The following is a 25,073-nucleotide window of genomic DNA, read 5'->3' as shown; positions in this document are numbered from 1 at the left end:
TGTATTGTGCACTGTGTTTATTATTCACGATTGTTTTATTTATGAAGTATGTTCTTTTTACTTCCTTATTGTTTCTATTTTTATGGTTAATTTGGTAATTGGGTTATTATTGGTTTCATTGATTAATTGCTTCTGTTGCCAAACGCAAGCTGCCGGACCACATTCCCACATGGACTAAGCTGCACGCTTTCTCATTGGTCGCCTTCACCGGTGCCCCGATTTCTCTCTTTTGTATATAAGCCTGGGGAAAATGGTCATTCCTGGGAGAGCAATGGACTATTGAGCAGGATATTTGGTGAGTGAGTGAGTGAGTGAGTGAGTGAGTGAGTGAGTGAGTGAGTGAGTGAGTGAGTGAGTGAGTGAGTGAGTGAGTGAGTGAGTGAGTGAGTGAGTGAGTGAGTGAGTGAGTGAGTGAGTGAGTGAGTGAGTGAGTGAGTGAGTGAGTGAGTGAGTGAGTGAGTGAGTGAGTGAGTGAGTGAGTGAGTGAGTGAGTGAGTGAGTGAGTGAGGTCTCCAAGCACGGAGTATAAATGATGTTTTGGAGATGACAGCACAGGCTACGGAGCGTTAAGTACCTGGTTGTATCTCTTTAGAAGAGAATAATTAGAAAAGAGAAGATGCACGCCATGGAGGTTGAACTTTCTTTATTAAGACTTTGAGATCTCCTGCCGGTGTACTTTGTGGAGAGGGTTCCCTGTCCAGGGGTTAGAGACTTGCCTGTTGTGATTGTTTGTTTTTGTTTTTGGTCCTTGTGAGGCAAACTGGTGACTGCGGGATAGAAAAGACATTCTCAAATTACACGAATTCAAATGTGATTAATGATTTGTTCCTACCTGCATTTGTTGGGGTCCTAGTTGGCCGATGGGGTTCCAACCCAGCCGCAAAGAGACTGGTTTCCTCCGAGGGGAAGGGGGATTCTTCCTTATGCTGTCGCCTATTGTGAACAGAAGAGACTGTGAAACCTTGTCGTTGCTTTCTGTATTGTATATTAGGAACTTGGGTTTTATTTATTCTATTCAGTATTTTTCTTATTTTCTGTGTTATTCTGGGTAGGGTTTTTAGTGTTTTGTGCCCATTTTATTAAAGGCAGTTTTAATATAGGTTTTAGAATGACACATGCCAAATTCCTAAGGTTCTAGTAAAGTCTTCATGCCCTGTTCTAGCTAAATATAATAAATGGTTACTTTTTTGTGAACTTGCCTTCTGTGTGGTGGTCTTCACATGAGCATGAAGACTATACTAGCGCAGAACCTTAGGAATTTGGCTAGTGTTTTTTGTTTTTTCCCTCAAGGAGCCACCGTAGATATCTGTCGGTCCATATTGTGAAATTTATCTGGCAGTCTAACATTGTGCCATCTTGTTTCACAGATGTGCTTAAAAGTCAACAATGACATAACTGAATCATCATGCATGCCACTTATTTAAAATTAATGTTGAAGTAACAGGTGCTGTCTTTGCTCTAGAGATTTAAGACAAGCAAGGCTCTTCAGATTCTGCCAGATCTCTCTTCAATTTAATAGAACATCCCATTTATGTTTTGTGTGTTTTGCATCCTTAACTTTGTTCCTTTTAATGTGAGTGTCACAACCTGGCTCAAGGGTCATGACAAAAGAGGGAACGAGGCAGCACAAATGATCAAAAGTGATTTATTTAACAAAAGAGTAACTAAACATAACTATTTAAATGTGGAAAGTATATCTCTGTAACATAAATAAACCCAAAACAAGATGTGGCAGTCGGGATGATCAGGCTATGGTTGACGTCTGGATTGCAGAGAAGGGAGCAGAGTGTAGTTTGTCCAAGTGGAGCTTTATCTCCGCTGGTTCACAGGTTCCAGGTACACCCAATCAGCAATCACCTCAACAGAACAAAGATAATTAACAACCATGAGGTATCACTCCCACAGAGAGGCCTCACTGGATCACACGGGGGCCATCGCATGAGTATTTTGCATCGGGTGACTTGTTTCATTGGAATACTTTCTGGACACACATTTTTCTTGTTGCATGTAAATTCTGACTAGAATTGCAGTTCAGAGGACAGAATTGTGGGGAACCTTACGATTTGATACGACATTTGATATGTTTTAGCTTTTCTTGTACAGATTTAGTGAATTCTGAGTGTTCCACTTTTTATATATATAATTTTTCCCCCCTCACTGTGAGGGGAAAAATTATATATATAAAAAGTGGAACACTCAGATGCAAATCAATTTGTAACTTTTTTGAAATATGTTTTTCTGGATTTTTTTGCTGTTATTCTGTCTCTCACTGTTAAAATACACCTACCTTTAAAATTATAGACTGATCATTTCTTTGTCAGTGGGCAAACGTACAAAATCAGCAGGGGATCAAATACTTTTTTCCCCTCACTGTGTGTGTGTATATGGGTGTGTGTATATGTGTGTGTATATATATATATACACACACACACACACACACATCTTCTCAGTAAGTTACATCAAATTCCAATGTCCATTGCAATTAGGGCACAGACTGCATACTTTTGATATATTGATCCTAATTTTAGAAAATTAATATTAATGATTTGATCATCTCAACAATAATACTTTATTTTCATATAAGCATGATCACTCACCATACTCCCCATGAAAGAATCAAATCTAAACAATTAATTTCCCTAAAAAGCTTATCACATTCAAAAGCCAATTGACACATAATTCACAAAAAAGAACCAAGATCTTTTACTAGCTATATATTTAACTCCACATTTAACATACTGTGCAAAGGTTTTAGGCAGCTGTGGAAAAATGCTGTAAAGTAAGAATGCTTTCAACAATAGACGTGTTGGTAGATTATATTTATCAATTAACTAAATGCAAAGTGAGTGAATAGAAGAATCTACATCAAATCAATATTTGGTGTGACCACCCTTTGCCTTCAAAACAGCATCAATTCTTCTAGGTACACTTGCACACGGTTTTTGAAGGAACTGGGCAGGTAGATTGGTGCAAACATCTTGGAGAACTAACCACAGTTCGTCTGTGGATTTAGGCAGCCTCAGTTGCTTCCCTCTCTTCATGTAATGACTCGATGTTGAGATCAGGGCTCTGTGGAGGCCATACCATCACTTCAAGGAATCCTTGTTTGTTACACTGAAGATAGTTCTTAATGACTTTCGCTGTATGTTTGGGGTCGTTGTCCCTGATGGTATTGCATGATGGATAAGTATCTGCCTGTACTTCTCAGCATTGAGGAGACCATTAATTCTGACCAAATCCCCAACTCCATTTGCAGAAATGTAGCCCCAAACTTGCAAGGAACCTCCACCATGCTTCACTGTTGCCTGCAGACACTCATTCGTGTACCGCTCTCCAGCCCTTCGGCAAACAAACTGCCTTCTGCTACCGACAAATATTTCAAATGTTGAGTCATCAGTCCAGAGCACCTGCTGCAATTTTCTGCACCCCAGTTCCTGTGTTTTCATGCATAATTGAGTTGCTTGGCCTTGTTGCCACATCAGAAGTATGACTTTTTGGCCACAAGTCTTCTGCTGGACATCTTCCAATTGTGAAGGGAAGTAAGCATGATGTGTCTTTCATGTGCTGCAGTAAGTTTCCTGGGACAACCACTGCATCTACAGTCCTTAACATTGCCATTGTCTTTGTACTTCTTCAAAAGAGCTTGGACAGCACATCTGGAAACCCCTGTTTGCCTTGAAATGTCTGCCTGGGAGAGACCTTGCTGATGCAGTATAACTACCTTGTGTCTTGTTGCTGTGCTGAGTCTTGCCATGGTGTATGACTTTTGACACTAAACTGTCTTCAGCAACCTCAGCTTGTTATCTGAGTGGCTGTTCCTCACCCAGTTCTATTCCTCCTACACAGCTGTTTCTGTTTCAATTAATGATTGCGTTTCAACCTACATATTGAATTGATGATCATTAGCACCTGTTTGGTATAATTGTTTAATCATACACCTGACTATATGCCTACAAAATACCTGACTTTGTGCAAGTGTACCTAGAATAATTGATGCTGTTTTGAAGGCAAAGGGTGGTCACACCAAATATGGATTTGATGTAGATTTTTCTTCTGTTCACTTACTTTGCATTTAGTTAATTGATAAATATAATCTATTAACAGGTCTATTTTTGAAAGCAGTCTTACTTTACAGCATTTTTCACACCTGCCTAAAACTTTTGCACAGTACTGTACATTTAACATTTATATTCATATTTAACATTTATATTTAACTTTAACGTAATATTCAGATGTATAGCATTTACATGTATATTTAGACTAAATATTAAGTTAAATGTTTACTTTGCAAAGTCCAAAGTTATTTTAAATATTGATTTAGCATTTATTTAAGTGTTTATTAAAACAAACTAAATATTTATAAATGTGGAAAAAATGGCTTTATATACTAAATCTGGAAAAAAATACAAGATTTAAGTTAAATCTGAAAAAACACACTTGAAAAAAGTGTGCGCTGTTTTACAGACTCTCCACCACAGACTATGTATCTTGTGCTGTCATTACTGGACCCTGGTTAATACCAGAAATACCAGAAATACTTAATTTTGATCAGTCATATAACAATATGTTACTGTACGTGTTTAACATCCAGAACACTCCCACAAACGGCATGGTGGTGTTTGATATATTTAATCCCACACATGCAAACATTTGCAACTGTTGTCAAGACTGAGCTCTTTTGCATTTGAAAATGGGCTTCTTTTATCACCCTTGTCTCTATCATCTCCTATCAATGCGGCCCAGAAGGCTGCCATTAGGGGTGGGGGGAGCAGGTAGAGGTGATTTGCATACCGAGGAATGATAATGGTCCTTGACACCAACAATGCAGCCCTGTAGCATGAGCAGTCCGGGTCAGTGCTTTACCACAAGAAAGAGGTAGTCAACTTCATTTCTCAACATGGAGTTTTCTTGCATGTTTGTCTCGCTGCTCCTGGGGCTCCATGCTCTTGCTGTGGTCAGAGCCAGTGTGGGGGGAACCTTTGACGACTGCGAGCAATTCATGTACAAGGGCACGGCTCCCCTGTGGCTGGAAGACCACTCCCTGAAAAGGATCTGCCAGCGCTTCGCAGACAGACCCCGCTACGCCACCCTGTACGACACGGCCAACCACATCCCAGTCTACTCAGCGTACTCCTTCAAACGATCTGACGGTGCCAAGCGTGTCGATGTGCCGTGGATGTTTGAGCCACAGGTATAGTGTTTTATTAGTAGTAGTAGTAGCAGGAGGAGGAGGAGGAGGAGTAACACTTTTTAAGATGCAATTATCTTTCTCAAGTGAAAATCTTCTTACTGTTACAGTGACCTGAACATGTTTTATTATTGTCTGAAATAAATGTCTGGGTTTCTACAATGTTGTTGCCAAAGGGAGTCCTTTTGAAGGACTGTAATCTATAATTGTGTGCTAATGCATCACTGACTAAACTACATTTATTGAACTCTCTCACCCCATCATCCCATTATTGAAGTGTTGAGCAGATCTGAAGCACATAAGCAATCATTTGTCATCGTAGCCTGGTTTGTATAAAAGTGTAGTAGATGTTTATTTGGTGTGTGAGGAAATGCAGCTAACAGATTTTTATTATTCTTTATCTTCTTCCCATTCTTGTTGGCAGCAAATCATACATTGGCTTCTAGTCCTAACGGTTTGAAGCAATAAGGTCTTCTGACCTTCCGTAAAAGTTTATAAAATCGAGCAGAATTGCCATGCAGATGTACTGGCCTCCTAGTTTATTTTATACTGCTTTGCTTGTTAAATTTAATTGAATAAATAATTGAATATATATATATATATATATATATATTATATATTCAATTATGTGTGTTGATATGTTTTTCCATTAATATTATAATTTGAAGTTATTCCAGTGATAACATAAAAGCAGAAATTAGTTTTTGTTCTTCGGATTCTCTTCATTCTTTCTTCTTTTATTTTGAGAAATAAGAATCTCTGTGAAGCTTCTTGACTCAATTGACTCCTGAATGAGTGTTTTGTCCTACATTTCTAGTTGTGTCTCCATCTCAAAGCGAGCCTCCTTTTACAGAAAGTGTTTCATTTGGACTTCTTCTTTTCCCAGCTGGCCCAGGACAAAAGCAGGAGTGAAATGCAGCCCTTTCCCCAGGGTGATTATCACCAGAACTTTGAGGACACGCAGGCCATTCTGAGTGACTATATCTATGCGTTCTCCTTCGAAAGAGGTCAGCTGAACCCGGACCCACACCAAGCCGACCCGAATGATAAAGCCGCCACTTACACTCTCACTAACATTGTACCGCAAGTCAGGGAGTTCAATATCGGCCCCTGGGCTCAGCACAAGAACATGATCAGAATGCGGCTCAATAACTACTGCAGGGGCACGGCTTATGTTGTTACCGGGGTGACGACTTCAGGGAACATGATCCGAAGGAATGAAGTGGCCAGGGTGGCCATCCCAAAGTACATGTGGTCAGCCTACTGTTGCACCAACTATGACAGAAATGCCCCCAACAGCGAGAAGAGCAAGTTCCCTGCCCACGCGGCTTATGGGCTGAATGCAAGAACGGACAATGAAGTGGTGGAACTGACTGTCAAAGGCCTGGAAAACTTTCTGAAGGAGTCCATGTCAGTAGATAAAAACATTCAGATTTTCTACCACAACTGCATTGCATAGAGGCTTTGCTTTTGCTCCAGCTGTAGTCACATTAGGCAGCTTAGGTGTTTTCTTTTATTTTAGATTAATGCATTTGGCTTGTGTTAACGTATCACGTGGCTGGTCTCATACAGGTCTCATTTTAACAAAAGGAAATTTAAGAAACATGTCCTGAATGTATATTTTATAAAGTTATAGCAAAATGCTAAAATGCCCATACAAATATGCTGCAATTATTTTAGAAAATATCGATGTATATTTAAATATATTTCATAAACTTAAATTCATACATTATTATTTTCAAAATGTTTCATTTATATAATACTTTTTAAAAATGCGTTTCAGTACAGTTCAGTACAATAAAGCCTATGGCTTACAACAATAAATAACTCATTAGTATAAGTTAGTGTCTATAGGACTATGCAAATAATGTACCTCATCTAATGATTAAGCATGACATCTCTATTAAATACCCACTCTTATTGTTTCACTGACTAGTCCTACATATAATAAATGTTTTCTCTTAATTATATTCATTTTGATATGGCATCATGACATTACAGTGAAACACAAATCGCAACAACAGCATATCTGATATCCTATTACAGCACAGACAAAAGCAGTGTTTTACAGTTCCCTGTTAATTCCCAACAACTTTATACTCATTATTATTATTATTAATAATAAAACATTCCTGACAATTTAGACGCAGCTTGTTTTATTTAACAGCAGATGCTTTTGCCGTGCCTGTCGTACTACATGGCAAAGAGGTGCGATTGAGGCTGGGCTTTCGGAGAAGTGGAATAACAACCCTTTCCTGATTACAGAGAAAGGTAGCAGAGTTGACAGTCATTAACAAGGTTACTGACAGTGTTACAATTTACTCCAAAAGGATTAGGATACCATGTTGCAGCCATACATTTCTGTACATTTTCTCTGCTTAATTTTCCCTGGACATGATCTGAACTGTAAGGTTTTCTGACAGAGCACTCAGCAAAATAAAAGTATTTGAACCTTCAGTGAAGCTCTGACCACATTTAAATGAGCACTGATAAAGCAATAAGGAGAACATTGTCTGCTGTTTTATACCATTTCAATTATCCTATTCATTGTTTTGCATATGAACCTAAGAATGCATAATGCATAATAAAATGTTATGCTAACACCTGTATTTTTTAATTGTCACAGAAGGTGATTTTTATTGCTTCTTTTTCACTAAATGTATTGATACACACTTTCTTTGATGAATGGGTTTATTTGTGGATGTTTTGCTCATTTTCATTCCTTTAGTTATTGCACATAATGTTATCTGCTTGATTCTTTGATCATTCACTTTATTGTTTGTGTAATGCACAATTTGTTTGAAAGATCCATCCCTCCATCCATCAAGAATATGTGTTTCATCCAATACAGGGTCACAGTGAGCTGAAGCTGAATCCTTACTTTCATATGACATACATGTTAGAGGTAATAGCCCATTTTATTAAGAGACAGAAATAAATGCTACCATATTTATACAAAATTATGAGGAGACTATCAGAAAATATGTTAAGGAGTTAATTAGAGATTTAAACATTGATGGAACATAGAACAAATCATCTTCAAACTACATGTGAACTTCGGTGTTTTGAGGGTGTTACAATGGATACACTACATCAGCCAGAGTAGGTACCCTGAAGCATGAAGTCACCAAACTAAGGGAAATTTCACTTTCACCTTTCTTTTTAAATTGTTTATGTAGATTTAAAGTTTTTAAGGCAAATTCTCAATTTTGAAACATACATTATTTATTTACTGTAATGGACTAATGAACATGACAGCATTCTCCAGTATTTTTCATAGTTAACAAAACAAATCATGCATAATAAAGGTAGGACACGTACAATGTTCCTGTGTGCCTGATCACCTAATCATTTTGTAAAGTGTCCTAGGTAATTTACATACAGGGGTTGATTAGTATACGACAATGTAGGAGTGTCCACTGTCTCTCTGTGAGTTGATCCTTCCCTGTTTGTCCTGAGAGAGAGACAGCTGTAGTTCTGTGGGCAGCAAAGCAATGGCAGCTCTTCTCCTCTTGGTGTTATACACAGTTTTGTTGGTGGAGGCCAGTGTGGTGGAGGACTTTAGGGAGTGCAGACAGTTCTTATACAAGGGCACATCCCCAATGGGGATCCTTGGTGAGAACCTCAGGAAAATCTGCCAACACTATGCCAATGTACCGCGCTATGCGACCCTGTACGACGCGCAGCAACACATCCCGGTCTATTCTGCCTACACCTTCAAGAAATCAAACGGGGAGAAACGAGAGGATTACCCTTGGATGTACGAGCCACAGGTTTGAACTTTTTTCTGGTTTAGCATAGTCTGATATTTAACTGGTAGGTTAACGCTTGTGAATATGATGCACAGTTTGAGATTAAACCACTATAAAACCTGCACTGTTGTTATAGACCTGTACTGTTATAACAAGGATGTGACATGTTAATAACAATCAGTAATCAGAACAGAGCTTTTATATCCAGATTATAGAGTCTTGAAGGCCATGTGGTCAGCATTTTCCTCTTATAATTTTTTTTTTGTTGTAAATTGTGAATGATGCTATTTGAGTATCTCCTGCTGAAGTGATTACAGTAGCTCATAAGGTGACATCCCCGTCACAATATGGAGGAAGGACGATAAGGTTAATGGTTGTATTACTGCATTTCTTAAATAGATCTAAGTAAATTCTTATTTTGAATGTTACACACAAGAAGAATTTTCAAATGTTATAACTTGTCTGCTAACAGAAAACATATTTATATACACACATACACTTATAATTGTCTACAAACCCTAGTAAATTCCCTGTCTTTTCAAGACAGTTGGTGTCATCAGAGCTGATACACAGTCTGTGAATAAGAGGTCTAATTACTCGCTCTCGCTCTGAAATAAAACTGCTCTTCATTAGTGTTATATTAGATCATATGTGACAATTTCAGGGTTGAAGTTTTTGCAAATCCTTGGCAAAACAAAAATATTCCTTTAAGTATATACAGGCAGATGCTCAATATACTGATATGTATGTTATTACGTACTATGCATTTGTAGTCTGTGCACCAAGATATAAAAACTAATTGGTGACATTAGTCTGGATACAGAAAGGTTTTGTCAGTGTTGTATCATTACTTGGGGGAAAATTAAATTCATTTCCATCAGATGAACAATAGGTCACACTGGAAAATTAATATGAGTGAATGGCAGATCCGCATTGTGAGATACAATCAGTTCAGTTGACTGTAGAGAGAGCTTTGCATGTAGAAATCATGGAAACTGTAGAGTTGCAGAGAGGACTCAAAGCTCTATTTACTATCTATTGCTGTCAGTCTGTTAGAGGGTTGTGAGTCCCCTTATGAAAATATAGGTTTCTATAGAATTTAATTTTTCTGTGTATATATTTATTCAAAATTCTATTTCCATAAGCATGTACCTTCCTATTGTCTGTTTCAGCTGGCGACGCTGCAAGGCAGTGGGAACATGAAGCCGTTTCCCGACAGCAATATTCACCAGAACTTCGAGGACTCGCAGGCCGTTTTGAATGACTACGCAGATGTGGCTTTGTACGAGAGGGGCCAACTCAACCCAGACCAGCACCAGGCGGAGCCCAATGACAAGGCTGCCACTTACTCCCTCACGAATGTTGTGCCACAGGTCAGGGAGTTCAATATCGGCCCGTGGTTTAAGCACGAAGACAGAGTGAGGAGAAGGCTGAACAACTACTGTCGAGGCCAGGCCTATGTTGTCACTGGGGTAACTACCTCTGGGAATATGATCCGCAGGGCTAATATAGACAGGGTAGGTATCCCAGAGTATATGTGGACAGCTTACTGCTGCACCGATTACGACAAAAATGCCCCTTTTTACGTGAGATATAAATTCCCCTCCTTCGCTGCTTATGGTCTCAATGACAGGGTCAACAACCACGTGGTAGAGTTGCCTGTTAAAAGACTAGAAAATGTATTGAAAAGCAAAATGCACATTGACAAAGATTTCCAGTTGTTCTATAAGGATTGCATACCTTGAAATGGTGCAAGACTTCAAAATTGTGTATGAAGTTATGGAAACCTGTGAACTTTTTGACCTTTAAGTATATGTGCTTGGCTTTAGTACCTTAACTGTCCCTCTGTTTAGTAAATGAACTTTGGAAATTTGAGCATCAATTAGTAAAATACATATTTTAGCCAGTTTAAAACTAATATAAAAAATTAAAACTTAAATACTAACCAGAGCTTTAGAGATTTCACACTAAGCAACATGAAATAATATATTAAAACCTTAACTTTTCTTGAACCTTTCTTATTGACTACTAACCACTCTGTTCTGTAATGTGTTCCATAACAATAAACACATATTGAATGTATTTCAATATCTGTGATGATTTGCATCAATACATAATCACAAATTCTAAATTACAGGGAACAATTATAATTGTCAAAAAAGAAGAAACACACGCACACCAAAAATGTATAAGGTGCCAAGTCAAACTCGCACACTTAATAAAACTCCAAAACCTGTTTATTATAATCTATAGATGGGTGACAAATTATAGGAAAAACCTGAATAAATGAGTGGAGGAACATAACGAATGTAGATGCCTCCAATTGGGTTTACTGCATGACACAATTAAGCAATTAACATCCTATCATGCTCTGTGGCATGAATAATAATGTTGAGCAGGCCCAGTTGACCCAGTGGATCAAGATGGCAAGAGGAAATGATCTAAGTGACTTTGAAAGAGGGGTCAATATTGTGGCACGAATGGCAGGAGCTTCAGTCACACAGACGCTCAACTGGCTTGTGTTCTGGACTAGTGGGCGAGTGCATGTGTGGTGACACCAAGAGAACATTACAGGCCTGACTGCTTGACCCCTACAGTGAAGGGGTCCGGATGCTCTGTTATGCTGTGGGTGGCATTTTCCTGGCATGGTTTGGGTCCACTTGTCCCCTTAGAGGGAAGGGTCACTGCAAATAATTTCAAAGTTATTCTGAATGATCACCTTTATCCTATGGTGACACATTTCTATCCTGATGGGAGTGGTCTCTTCCAGGAAGACAATGCCCCCATCCACAGGGCAGAAGGGTCACTGAATGGTCTGATTCGTATGAAAATGTTGTGAATCATATGCTGTGGCCTTCGCAGTCACCAGATCTCAACCCAATTGAACACCTATGGGAGATTTTGGACAGACGTGGCTCTCCACCACCATCATCAAAACACCAAATGAGGTAATATCTTTTGGAAGAATGGTGTTCATCCCTCCAGTAGAGTCCAGACACTCGTAGAATCTGTGCCAAGAGCATTGAAGGTGTTCTGACATTAGAAATCCCAGGGCATTTCTCGTAATGAGTAGAGGTATTATCCTGGTGTCATGGCCATATTTCCTATGGTCCTAACCTATCAAGGCATACTAAAAATTAATGTGGAAATGCTCTTTGCAGTTGAGCAGCTCTCTGAACACATAACTGTCTGAATACACAACTCAAAGCATGCTGACATCAGATTAAAGAATTTAGTCACATCTCAAAAATAGAGATGGAGAAAGGAGCTAGATCTAAAGGAGAAGCAGCTAGAATTCAATATTCCTCAGTGATTTCTTATCCATTATGTGATAAGACTGTGGGTTAACCTACATAGTGGTTTCATAGATAGGTAGATAGATCGCTCGGTTTATTCTGCGTAGACAAATAAATGTACTTAAAAAAAACCTGGCCAAAGCAAAAATATTACATTTATTCCTAGATGATATGTAGGATAATATGTGAAGAACTGGAAAAAATGGCTACATAGCAAAGATGGGTGACTTGAGTCGTATGACTTTACTCAAGTCAGATTTGAGTTGCAAATTTGCTGACATGAGACTTGCTTAGCTGGATAAAAAAACTCAACTTGACTTTGACTTGATGATTAATGACTCAGGACTCAACTTGGACCTGGGATGGATGACTTGGCAGAAACTCAACCTTCTATTAGTTTTTATTGTCTATATGTTTTTTTTGCCAATATATAAATATATTTTACTGTTAAGACATGAAGAATAAATACATTTATAAAATGTGCTAAAGCCGATGATGATGTGTTACTAAAAGTTAATTTTAAAAGTTGGCGTTGAGCACAGAAGTGAACCCCAGGTTTATTAGTTTATTAAAGTATATTTAGGTACTGATCACATGAGGACAACATTGCATACAATGCAGAAATTACAGTCAGTGCTAACTTAAAACATAAAATACATTCATCAGTATAGTTCATAGATTTAAAAAAATCATACAAATAAAGTAAAACTGAAAAAACAGGAATCAGGAAGAAATAAATCAGACAATTCTAAATACAACAGATTTCATAAGGTCCTAGTTAACTCACTTTATAACGACATAGTTAACATTGGGAAATTATCCTACCACTCAGATAAAGCTAGCTAATGACTCCCATAAACAAATTTGAGGTAACCAGTGTTGTTTCTCTCAGGTAGAGTTTGTATTCATTGACATTCTAACTAGCTAATTTTCACTGTAGCGACTGGGGGGTTTCACTGGGGTTCTTTAGCTACTGCAAGGTTACATTATGGAGTTATGAAACAGTAATAGGCCTCTCCTCAGCCTTTGGAATTTAGATTAGGCAGTATATTCTTGTGATTAAGTTAAAAAAAACTACTTTCATTAGATATGCCCATGTGTGAACATTTGTGGAGTTAATTTTCGACTTTCAGAGACTCAACTTGACATTTGCTTGATTCTGTACACTGTTACTTGAGATTTGAATTGAGACATACTTGTCTATTATTTGTGACTTGCACATGTGTGACTTACTGCCACCTCTGCTACCTAGCACTATAAACATCCCATGAATGAGTCTAATATTCAAATTTGAGTTAGTAGCAGATAAAGCTGAGGTTTTGGTAGCAGCAGACATCATGCCATTCATAGTCTTTGTCTGAGACTCGTTGCACGGACCCACACAACTCATCAAAGGGGTGGCTGGGCTGCCCCTCAGCCCAGTGGGAGTATTGCAGTGGTCGCTTGTCTGTCCAGTACCAGCGCTGCCAGGCCATGTGCTTCTTCAGGCCCATCCATACCATGTCTGGAGGCCCAGCTTCATTTTTCAGCTTCTCCAACAGATCCTGGTGCTGCTTCTCGTTTATGATGCTCAGCAGGTTGGTGTGGTTGGTGCGGCAATATTGCAGGGCCTCCTTCCAGCCTCGGCCCTCCTTCACAAAGTAGAGCTCCCTTTCTGGAGGACCAAGGATAAGATGGAACATGGCTGTATCAGCATTCACATCGCCCATGCCCTGTCAGTACCCAGTTCCCCAGCACTGTGCATGCAACAGCAGACTGAAATGCAAGAGATTAGGGGGCCGGCTCTCCAAACCTTACAACTCAACATAAAGCCGAGCCAAGCCCAGCCAAAAAACTAGACTCTTAAAATACATTTTATTATTCATATCATCAGGTGCCAGTTAACATCACAACATAGCATCCATGGTGTGTATAATGAAATATACTTCATTTCTACTCCCCTTGCAACTTCAGGATTTTATTCTTTTCTGCCATATGTACAAACCTGTTACCCCTGGTATCTTTTTGATATGAATCAGTGACAGGTAAGATGACTCAACAGAACACACTTTGCTCATATTCAATAAGACATACTGGCTTTATCACTTATGATGGAAGAAAAACTGCAAGATGTCAGCCATTGTAAAATTAACAGTAAAGAAAGTGTTGCACTATTCTTTTGGTCTGTTCTGAGACCCCAACAACTGGTCCGACATGATTTAACTCACAAATATACCTGTTTACACTCCAGATTGATCCATGCAGACCTTATAAGAAAACATCAATGCAGGGAAAATAATTTGACTAAGGAAAGTTTCTTGCACACTTCAATCTAAACAAAACCCTGTTCCGACTACCTTATTCAAAGTACAAATATTTGGCCATTCAAATCTAATGCTTCTTGCCTATTCAAATGTCTGAAGCTGCCGTCTGCCTTAACTCCTACTGAAAGCTTATCATTGTTCCAATGTTATGCATCACAAGGCAAAGAGAACAGCTAAAATGGCCATTCAAATTAAATATAAGCCTAACAGTAGCAAATTCTGTATAAATATCAGGTCTGGACTAAATCCACACTTTAAACCCACACGCAAATTGCAAATTACAGAGTGCCCAAGTACGTTTTGATGTATGGTTTCTTCAGCTTTTCTTTCCTTTTTATATATCCAAATTGTTATCCACTTAATAGATTCAATTATTGGGAATAATTTGACAAAGTTAACATGTTTTGAAGGTGGTCAGTGACTGATGATTGATAGGGATTGATGCTTCTTTAACAATCTTCCAATATCTCTCAGAGATCCCTATATAGAGATCCCATGTTCTAAGTCCAGTTCACTTACCTTCACAGGGGAATGAACTGTTGGTTAGCTTGACTCCCTTGGGGGGATGGTAGCCACTTTCGCAGGAACACTTATAACTTCCAGCGGTGTTATTACACTGTGCATACGGACCACAGACAGAGGGGTCTTGACACTCATCGATGTCTGCAGAGAATCAAGACCATTATCACTCTGTGCGAGGGCCAGTGCTTCAGTCTTACCAAACTGCATGGCACTCAGTTGAGTCGAAGAGTCTAAAGTTGCTAACGCTGCGCTAGGTATCTGTCTAACTAGCTGTAGTTCAGTTTAGATTAAACACAAATCTAGAATCGAATCATTCAAATGTTCCACGTGTGATCTCTTTTCATATTTTAATTACAACTTGGAGCGGATTAAATACATGATCAATATATATTTATTTATTATAAGTTAAGTAATTAACTGATCAGACTATTATATTGCTTAAGGAGACACCCCTGTCCAGGGCAATCTTATTATTGTTACAATAGATTACATTATTTTAACAGACAATTGCCCATTTATACAGCTGGGTTTTTATTAGAGAAATCTATGTACAGTACCTTGCTCAAGGGTATAACAGCAGTGTCCCCCACCTGGATTGAACCCACAAACCTCTGCTAAGGAGTCCAGAGTCCTGTCCACTACTCCACAATGGAATTTTAAATTTTTTATCCTAGTGTCAATTATTACAGAAATAAGCCACACTTTTTAGGAGGGAAACAAAGACAGTGTTTGACTGGTTAAAAAAAGAGTCCTCCTGAGTGGCTTGACCTCCATTCTTTCGATAAACAAGTCTTCTCATTGAAATTGTGAGAACTACTTACGTAACTAAACAAGTCTTACCGTCACATTGGATTTCGTTTGCTGGTGTTGTTGATACCTTGAATCCAGTATCACAGGGGCAGAGGTAACTCCCGATCGTATTGATACATTGTGCATGTGGCACACAGATGGATAGAGCACACTCATTAATATCTGTCAGAGAATCACAGTCACCATCACAGTTGTGCATCAGAAGGTGTTTATTTTTTATCTGGAGTTCAACTCATTCAACTTCCACACATTTTAAAATATCTTTAATTTTTTTACTTGTTTGTTAATCTCAAAACAAGCCTTAATAATAATAATAATAATAATAATAATAATAATAATAATAATAATAATAATAATAATAATAATGCAAGTCCTGTTTAACTGCTTTTGTTCAGGAACATCTGGACAAGTGTTGATCAAAGTGGAGGAAAACATAAGTCACTTTATTTGAATTTCAAAGTTTAATGACTTTATCATCAGTCAGTCAGCATAACTAGTGAAACCTTTAGTGGCATCACTAGAATGTGTGAAGGAAGTTAAAGTAAGAATAAACATTAAAGTCTAAATTAAACATTAATACATTTGCCCTATATAATGAGAAAGCTAATTTGCTTCAATTCAGAACAATACAGTGTTTTCATGTTAGAGAAAGAAGGAATACGTATTAAGATGCCTAATAAGACAATGTGAGTTGACATGAAGTAAATGCATATATTATCATTTTTTAAGACAACCTGAATTCTGTTCCAGCAAATACTGTTTTGTGATTGTTTCTCTTTGTCAGAAGCAAATATCAGCCAGACCATATCAAGGCAAAGGTCTAACTGTTTATTTAGTTGATTTGTGAATGCATTCCATCATTTTGCTCAGAAACTTTTTTATTCTTTAGTATATAGCTTTTATCAAAATGTTATGTAGGAAATATCCTGCCATCTTCAAATAAGACTTTCGACAATCTTTTATTTTTAAAACACAGGGTGGTAGTAGTAGTTGTAGTAAGATGTTGCCCTTACCTTGGCAGGAGTTTTCCCTACTGGCGAGAGAGACTCCAGAGGGAAGTTTGTATCCTGGATTACAGTGGCAGTTGTAACTCCCATTAGTGTTTTCACATTGAGTGTTTGTACCACAAATCAAGGTGTCAACTGTACACTCATCGATGTCTGAAGAAAATCAACAACGTATTTATTGATATTGTTACATTCATATAAATGGGTGTTGTTGTTTATACATGTTGCAGAATTATATTCTTACCTTCACAAACGGACAGGTCCACAGAAAAGGTGTAGCCGATATTACAGCTACAGTTGTGACTCCCAACAGTGTTGATGCATTTTGCATTGGGACAACAAACTGGAGGGGACTGTGAACATTCATTGATGTCTGTGGAGAAGAACCATAGTCACCACCCCTATTAATATCACTGTCCTTCATTCAACTGCATTCACTTAACATGCATGACATAAATCAGTATAACATGCAAAATACTATTCAACAATTTCACATCACAGGTAATAAAGAAATAAACAAGATAATGTTCCCCATGTAGTATAGGGACATTAGATCATAACCATTTGAATTATGCGAGACATACTGTAACCTCATTGTGATACAATCTTCATAATCAGCTGGATCCACTCCAGGAACATGAATTCATATTGAAGAAATGGTTTAGGCCAAAAAACATTTAAGCTTTAAATCATTGCAGTTCCTCCTGTCTGCTGATGCTCATTAGCATACAATGTACTAAACAACTCATGTGTTTATTACAAGAACAGGGGAGAATGCACTCTGCAATAAACAAACCACAACCTGCCTGGCAGAAGGCTACAGAAATCAGTCATTAGTACAACAGCCAACATCCTTTGCAGATAATTCCCACTAATTTACTCTGCTAGACTCAGACTATAACCTGGGTATTTTATTCGTTCTAACCTCGACATGGATCCCAGTTGCTCGTCAGTGTGATTCCAGGACGGGGCGCGTATCCACCATCACAAGAACAGGTATAAGTTCCCATGGTGTTGATACACTGTGCGTTTGGACCACACATTAAGGGGTTTTCCACACACTCATCAATGTCTGCAGAGAATCAATATTTACATAATGAAACGTTTGTCCCTCTGGGCAGCTGAATTGTGCTCTAGTTTTTCTTTTCTTTCGTATGTCATTGAGAAAGTAATTTGTTTTCTATATCTGCTCAGTGCCTATATGTTTGCATTACTTTCAAAGTTACCATTGTGTTTGCAGGCATGCAAGACATGAAATGACCCAAATATCAGCACATGTGATCATATATTCAATAAACGTTAATAAGGGTATGAGAGAACAGTATTCCTGGAATGATTAGGAACTGTAAAACATAACATTGTGTGGACTATGTCTAACAATTGTAAAATCTTGTAATGAACTTTATAGTTCATTACAAGATTATAGCTGTAACAATTATAGTACTATAGTGCCACCTAATGGTGTACCTCCTACACACCTGTGATTCTCACGTCCTTCATTTGTTATTCTGTGCATCATGTAACAAATAATGTTAATTCAGCTATACATCTACTCAAATGATATTTGCAGAGTTTCTTGAACCATATTTCAGCCACAATAAAACTATAAAGATTGCAGTGGACAGGGTTGCCACCAAGCCGTTATTGTTCTGAAGAAGAAATCTGGTAATTCTAAGCATTCTAATCTATTGGATAGGTTCTTAAAAATGTGTCACTACAGTGGTCAAACTGTGGTACACGTACCACTGGTGGTACGCCAGACTAACCTGTAATTTATTGTGTGCATACAAAAAATTGTAATTAAAGGAATAATAATAATAAAATGTATGTCAATTTTAAATTTGTAAAGTTTGTGTTTACATCTTTTCTATGTTCATAAAAATTGTGTATGATGTCTATTAAGTTCCTGTTAGCTATGTCGGTACTGTGCTCGCTATACGTGAGTGTTTATACTGCTATCGAGCTTTCAGAGAGACAGTTTAGCGCCACATCCGCCAACAGAGCAATTAAAATGAATACCTCGCAAAAATCAACTGTTATATCATGGCTGAAAGGACAAGATCCCAGCTCCGATAGATCAGACACACATGTTGACAACGAGGAGAATAATAAATCGGTCACCGACATTAGCTCTGCTGCTGAACCCGATACAGACAGCACTGCTGGTGTTAGCAAGTGTTGGAAAATGGCAGTATGATCCAAATGATTTAAGTTTGGGATTTACTTACACCGGGAAGGAGGACGAGCCAAGACCACGGTGTGCCGTGTGCTGTGAGATGCTCAGCAATGAGAGCATGAAGCAGCGCATCTGAGGCGCCACTTCACCACAAAACATGCGATCTTGAAAGATAAGTCTGTTGATTTTTTAAAGGAAACTTAAAGATCTGAAGGGGAAGCAGTGCCACCATAAGTCCACCATAAGGAACAGCGCTACTCCAGTTTCCAAAGCCCAAGAAGCATCTTAGCATGCTAGTCTGCAGATTGCTAAAGCAGGTATGTCCACACTATTGGTGAAGAAATTTGTTTACATTGGCAAAAGAGCTGACACATATTATGTGTGGAGAAAAAGCTGCTAAACAGCTCGACCTGGTGCCTTTGTGAAATGACAGTCAGTCCCAGAATTATTGATATGGCAGATGATGTCAGAAGTTCACTGATGGAGTGCATTAAGATGAGCAGATGCTTCCACTACAATTAGATGAGTCATGAATTAGATGAGATGGCCAATTTGTAAGTTTATATTAGATATGAGTTTGAGGGCATGTCCCATGAGGAATTTCTTTTCTGTAAGCCACTACCAATAAGAACTACAGGGGAGCATATTTTTCTTCTGAATGAATTAATTTATCGAAGAGAATGGCATCGACTGGAAAAAATGTGTCAGAGTTTGTATAGACGGTGCCAGAGCGATGACAGGCTGACACAGTGGTGTAGTTGCATGGATTGGAGGGGTCACTCTGGATATGAAGTGGATGCACTGCAGCATCCACCGCGGTGAGGCCCTGGCAGTCAAGAACATGCCTGATGATTTAAAATCTGCACTAGACTCTGCTGTCAAAGTAGTGAAAGTAGCCCGACCAATGAATTCACATCTGTCTAGTGTGCTTTGTAATGAAATGGGCAGTGAACATGTGCAGCTTTTGCTACATACTGAAGTGAGATGGTTATTAAGGGGCAGAGGCTCACGAGGCTCTTTGAACTGCACTCCGATGTAAAGATGTTTCTGCATGACCAGAAACCTCCTTTGGCAAGTCTATTTGATGATCTAATATGGCTGGTAAAATTAGCCTACCTGGCTGATATATTCTCACGTTTTAATTAGCTGAATATGGGACTGCAAGGGCTCTTTAACACTTTTTGATGTGTCTGACAAGATCACTGCTATGAAGAAAAAGCTGCAGATTTGTGTTAATAAAATCAAGGCAGACAATGTTTCTACTTTCCCAACTCTGGAGAACCATCTGCACACATATGGTGTGGCACTTGATGCTTCAGTTTGTGATGTGATTGTTGTGCACCTTTTGTCACTGGAAGAATAGTTCTCAGAGTATTTTCCAGTAGAAGCCACACCAAAGTGGATCAGGAACCCCTTTACTGTTGATGTATCAGGAATACATCCGAGGATCTGTCCTATGCAGGAGAAGTTGCTTGAGTTAACATCTGATGATACTTTGTTGTCAGAATTTAAACAACTATCACTGTTGAACTTCTGGATCCAAAGACAGGGACTACCCAGCCCTCTCATTAAAGGCTGTGCGGTTTTTGATGCCTTTTGCTACTACCTATCTTTGCTAGAAATATTTCTCTGCTCTCACTGCAATCAAGACAAAGTATCGCAACAAAATGAATGCTGAGCCAAATCTGCGTTTGAAGCTCACTGCCCTCGTCCCTGACATTGCAAGGCTCTCCTCGGCTAAACTGGCTCACCCCTCTCACTAAAAGTGCTCAGTGCTATTTTTATTATTTGTGCATGTGTGTGTGTGCACTCATGCTGGTCATTGAGATTTTCTGAGGTTCCTATGAGACGGTGACTTGTAGGTGGTACTTGGATGCTTTGGTTTGATCAGGGGTGGTACTTGGTTAAAAAAAATTGAGAACCACTGTGTTACAATATACTATTTAATATAACAAGCAGTGTGTAAATTTACCAGAAAGAACTGAGGTAAGCCACCAAAACATTCTTCAGTTGTGTTTTTCGTGTGTGCTCACCACTGTGTTCCCTAGTATGAGCATCTGCACTGCTGTTAAGATTGACAGAGGGACAGCTAGGTTCATAGCTAAAATTATTTACCAAGATTACATCTTCCATGTCCATCTATAGAAGTTTAAGGAAAGACAAATTACTCTCTGTGTGTATAAATGTGTATAAACCCTAATTCCACTGCCAGATTTGTTCTGTCATGTTCAACAGTTAGTTAGATGTATACCACACTTGGAGCCAGATCAAATCAAACACATTACACAACTTTGATGTTGTCTAATCAAGAGAACCTGCAAACACTCTCGCAATTTGTCTTCTCACAACGTATTTTCTGGATTTAATACCCCTAGGATGTGACAACTCCCATGGCAGTGTTGTGTGAAAGATGTTTGGCACCGCAAATCAGTCTAGATATCATACCACGGACATTTAGAAGGGTGAAATCCATTTTAGATTCAAGCCAGGTCTTGTTTTTTTAAATTGTCACTAAGTCACATACTGGTACATATTTAAGCTTGATATTGCTGCTTAAATACCACAAATTAGAAATCATGTGCAGCTGGTTCAAATACACAGTGTAATCCTGCTGTTGGATGTTTGGACCATCTGTCTTAAAACTACATTATCACTCTGCATTGTAATAAAACAGTGGTCCTCTAATACAGAGGTGCTACGAAGTCTCCCAGTTGTTGACTTCAGATAGACCTCTTACTAACAATACAAGTCAGGTGAAGAACTGAAAAAACTAAGCAAAAAGTTAAAATGTATTCTTGTCACCAAAACATGCCATTGTTTTTTTCTGTTGTCATGGTTATGATATAGTCAATTAAGGAATTAAATCAATTGTCTTGTTTCACTACCATTATCATTTTCTTACTGATGTAGAGGTCAGATCTAAGCTATAGCCGGAGCCGGAGTATATAATACATAGATCTTGCTCTTACCTTGGCAGGGATTCATATTGCTTGTCAGGGCGACTCCAGCAGGGACTCTGAATCCAGTGAAACAGTAACAGACGTAACTCCCATAGTTGTTATAACAGTGAGCATTTGGACCACAGACTGAGTTATTCACACCACTGCACTCATCGATGTCTGGAAATAAATCAGGTTTATTATCACCCCTTGGCTTAATGACCAGTGCTCATAATATTCTGACAGGCACTTAAATTAAGACTTCATTAATTTCAGCACAGACTTTTGAAGCTTTCAAAGTATGAACCCCCACCTTCTTTATGTACACAGGGAATGATCCTTGTAGTTTTAAATCACGCTATTTTGTAATTATCTTTATCTAATGCAATTGTTTAGATAATCCCTATTTGTATATCTCCTAGGGTGTTTTAGTTTTGCTCAACAGATTTCATCTAGGACCTTTGTCACTTCTGTATGAGTTTATGGTCCATTTATGGGTCATGACCATGGACCAATCAAGGGAAAATGACCAAATTACTATGCAAATTCACAGTTGTAAACTCTCGAGAGGGATGACCAGTATAAGCCTGATTTCTGACATCTGTATTCAAATACCCTCAGTCATAAATTCACTTGTTAAACAGACTGTGGCAATCAAGTTACTGAGACAGAGAAAAGAGAGGGTGATGTTTGAGTCCTGGCCTATTACCGGAGGCAAGACACCCCATGTATTCCAGGGAGGCAAGTAAAGGTGGACAGAGACAGGGTGTTGTATTTATTTCTACTCAGCTTTGTTACCTGTATTTCAGTCCTCCAGCCACAAGAGGCCAATATAGGCCTTTATTAAAGCAGCGTATTGAGCAATCATTCACAATCAGCCCCATGCAGTACCTTCATCATCTAAATGAGTCATTTTAGTACTGTAAGTCAGTGGTTCCAAATCCAGGTCCTGGGGACCCAATGTCGTGCTAGTTTTTGTTCTCTCCGTTCCTTAATTGAACTAATAATTGGCCCAATCACAACTTAAGAAAGTTTACAAACGAGAGGAGGCCATTCGACCCATCGTGCTCATGGGTGTCCATTACTATCTAAGTGATCCTAGGATCCTATCCAGTCTATTTTAAAATGTTCCCAAACTTTCAGCTTCAACCACATCGCTGGGGAGTTTGTTCCAGATTGTGACGACTCTCTGTGTAAAGAAGTGTCTCCTGTTTTCTGTCTTGAATGCCTTGAAGCCCAATTTCCATTTGTGTCCCCGGGTGCGTGTGTCCCTGCTGATCTGGAAAAGCTCCTCTGGTTTGATGTGGTCGATGCCTTTCATGATTTTGAAGACTTGGATCAAGTCCTCACGTAGTCTCCTCTGTTCCAGGGTGAAAAGGTTCAGGTCCTCAGTCTCTCAGTAGGACATTCCCTTCAGACCTGGAATAAGTCTGGTTGCTCTCCTCTGAACTGCCTCTAGAGCAGCGATATCTTTCTTGAAGTGTGGAGCCCAGAATTGCACACAGTATCCAGATGAGTTCTAACTAGTGCATTGTACAGTCTGAACATCACTGCCCTTGTTCTCAATTCACTTATATTTTGACAATATACCCTAGCATTCTGTTTGCCTTTTTTATTGCTTCCCCACATTGCTTGGATGGAGAAAGTGAGGAGTCCACATAGACTCCTAGGTCTTTCTCATGCGTTACTTCATCTAGATCTGTACCTCCCATAGTGTAATTATAGTGGACATTTTTGTTACCTGCATGTATTACCTTGCACTTGTCCACATTGAATTTCATTTGCTAGGTGTCGGCCCACAACTGAATATTATCTAAGTCCCTTTGAATAGCCTGTGCTGCCGAGATTGTATCTGCTGAGCCACCTATTTTAGTATCATCTGCAAATTTGACAAGTTTGCTAACTATCCCAGAGTCCAGATCATTAATATAGATTAGAAAAAGCAAAGGCCCTAGTACTGATCCCTGTGGAACTCCACTAACAACCTCACTCCAGTTAGAAGCGACTCCTCTAATCAACACCCTCTGTTTCCTAGACATCATCCAGTTCTTAATCCATCTATTTACATTACCCTGAATGCCTACAGCTTCCAATCTGAGGATCAGTCTTTGGTATGGAACCTTATCAAAAGCTTTTTGGAAATCTAAGTATATCATATCATATGCTTTCACCTGATCTACAGCTGTAGTTGCATGTTCAAAAAATTTGAATAAATTAGTAAGACATGACCTGCCTCGTCTAAACCCATGTTGACTATCTCCAAGAATATGGTTTTCATTAAGATGCTCCTTTATTTTCTGTCTAATCATTTTTCCCAACATTTTACAGGCGATGCAGGTGAGACTGATTGGTCTGTAATTTCCTGGCTCAGTTTTGTCCTCTTTCTTGAGGATTGATTTGACATTTGCTGTCTTCCAGTCAGTTGGCACATCCCCTCTTCTAAGTGTCATTTGGAATATTTGAGTTAGCGGCCTATAAATAATTTCCCTCATTTCTTTAAGTACTGTTGGAAATATTCCATCTGGCTAAGGTGATCTGTTGGTTTTTAATTCTGCTAGTCCCTTTAGTACCTCCTCCTCATTTATCCTGATCTCTCTTAGGGTTTGACTGGACTGATTGTTAACCTGTGGCATGTCATCTGTTTTTTCTTTTGTAAAAATCTGTGTGAAATACTCATTTAGAACATTTGCCACATCTTGTTCATTTTCCAAGATACTTCCATTTTTGCCCTTTATCTGTTACACTTCCTCCTTTATTGACCGCTTGCTGTTGTAATATTGAAAAAAGCTCTTTGCATTGGTTCAAGCTGGCATCAAATTAGTCAAATTAGTTCAATTTAGGCTTCAATTAATTAATTCAGGGTGCAGTTGGAACAAAAACCAACAGGACATTGGGTCCCCAGGAGCAGGATTTGGAAATACTGCTATTTACATCCAGAATCAAACCCTGCCATAGAATCGAATAGGAGGGTTCACAGATCCAAACCATACAGTTGTAGCAAGTGGAATATCCATTAGAAAGTTGTGAGCTGGTTGAATCAAATGCGTTTCCATTCTGAATTTGATCCAGGTTTATTATTT

The 25,073-nt window shown here is 38.7% G+C and overlaps 3 protein-coding genes across 4 annotated transcripts; 2 read left to right on the top strand and 1 right to left on the bottom strand.

The window, feature by feature from the left end:
* Positions 1 to 271: 271 nt before the first annotated feature.
* Positions 272 to 7,645, top strand: LOC136768551 (endonuclease domain-containing 1 protein). Of its 2 annotated transcripts, XM_066722808.1 has the most exons (3): positions 272 to 295; positions 4,960 to 5,191; positions 6,075 to 7,645. In XM_066722808.1, the coding sequence occupies exons 2-3, from the start codon at positions 5,000 to 5,002 to the stop codon at positions 6,645 to 6,647; spliced, it is 765 nt and encodes a 254-aa protein (XP_066578905.1). In that variant the 5' UTR covers positions 272 to 295; positions 4,960 to 4,999; the 3' UTR covers positions 6,648 to 7,645. The 2 variants fall into 2 exon arrangements, with proteins under 2 accessions (XP_066578905.1, XP_066578904.1); XM_066722807.1 differs by lacking the exon at positions 272 to 295 and having other exon boundaries at positions 4,531 to 5,191.
* Positions 7,646 to 8,790: 1,145 nt separating this feature from the next.
* On the top strand, positions 8,791 to 10,924 carry LOC136768098 (endonuclease domain-containing 1 protein-like). The gene is made up of 2 exons (XM_066722152.1): positions 8,791 to 8,961; positions 10,113 to 10,924. The coding sequence occupies exons 1-2, from the start codon at positions 8,791 to 8,793 to the stop codon at positions 10,683 to 10,685; spliced, it is 744 nt and encodes a 247-aa protein (XP_066578249.1). The 3' UTR covers positions 10,686 to 10,924.
* A 1,877-nt stretch (positions 10,925 to 12,801) lies between these two features.
* On the bottom strand, positions 12,802 to 19,220 carry LOC136768539 (adhesion G protein-coupled receptor E1-like). The gene is made up of 7 exons (XM_066722792.1): positions 19,107 to 19,220; positions 17,804 to 17,950; positions 17,123 to 17,251; positions 16,885 to 17,031; positions 15,902 to 16,033; positions 15,059 to 15,202; positions 12,802 to 13,890 (listed from the first exon to the last, which is right to left on the bottom strand). The coding sequence occupies exons 2-7, from the start codon at positions 17,919 to 17,921 to the stop codon at positions 13,532 to 13,534; spliced, it is 1,029 nt and encodes a 342-aa protein (XP_066578889.1). The 5' UTR covers positions 17,922 to 17,950; positions 19,107 to 19,220; the 3' UTR covers positions 12,802 to 13,531.
* Between the last annotated feature and the right edge of the window lie 5,853 nt (positions 19,221 to 25,073).

The sequence above is a fragment of the Amia ocellicauda genome, chromosome 14 (assembly GCF_036373705.1).
Source record: "Amia ocellicauda isolate fAmiCal2 chromosome 14, fAmiCal2.hap1, whole genome shotgun sequence".
In the NCBI taxonomy this organism is placed as follows: Eukaryota; Metazoa; Chordata; class Actinopteri; order Amiiformes; family Amiidae; genus Amia; species Amia ocellicauda.
The sequence above is the reverse complement of the archived record's forward strand: the minus strand, read 5'-3'. Positions and strand labels throughout refer to the sequence as shown.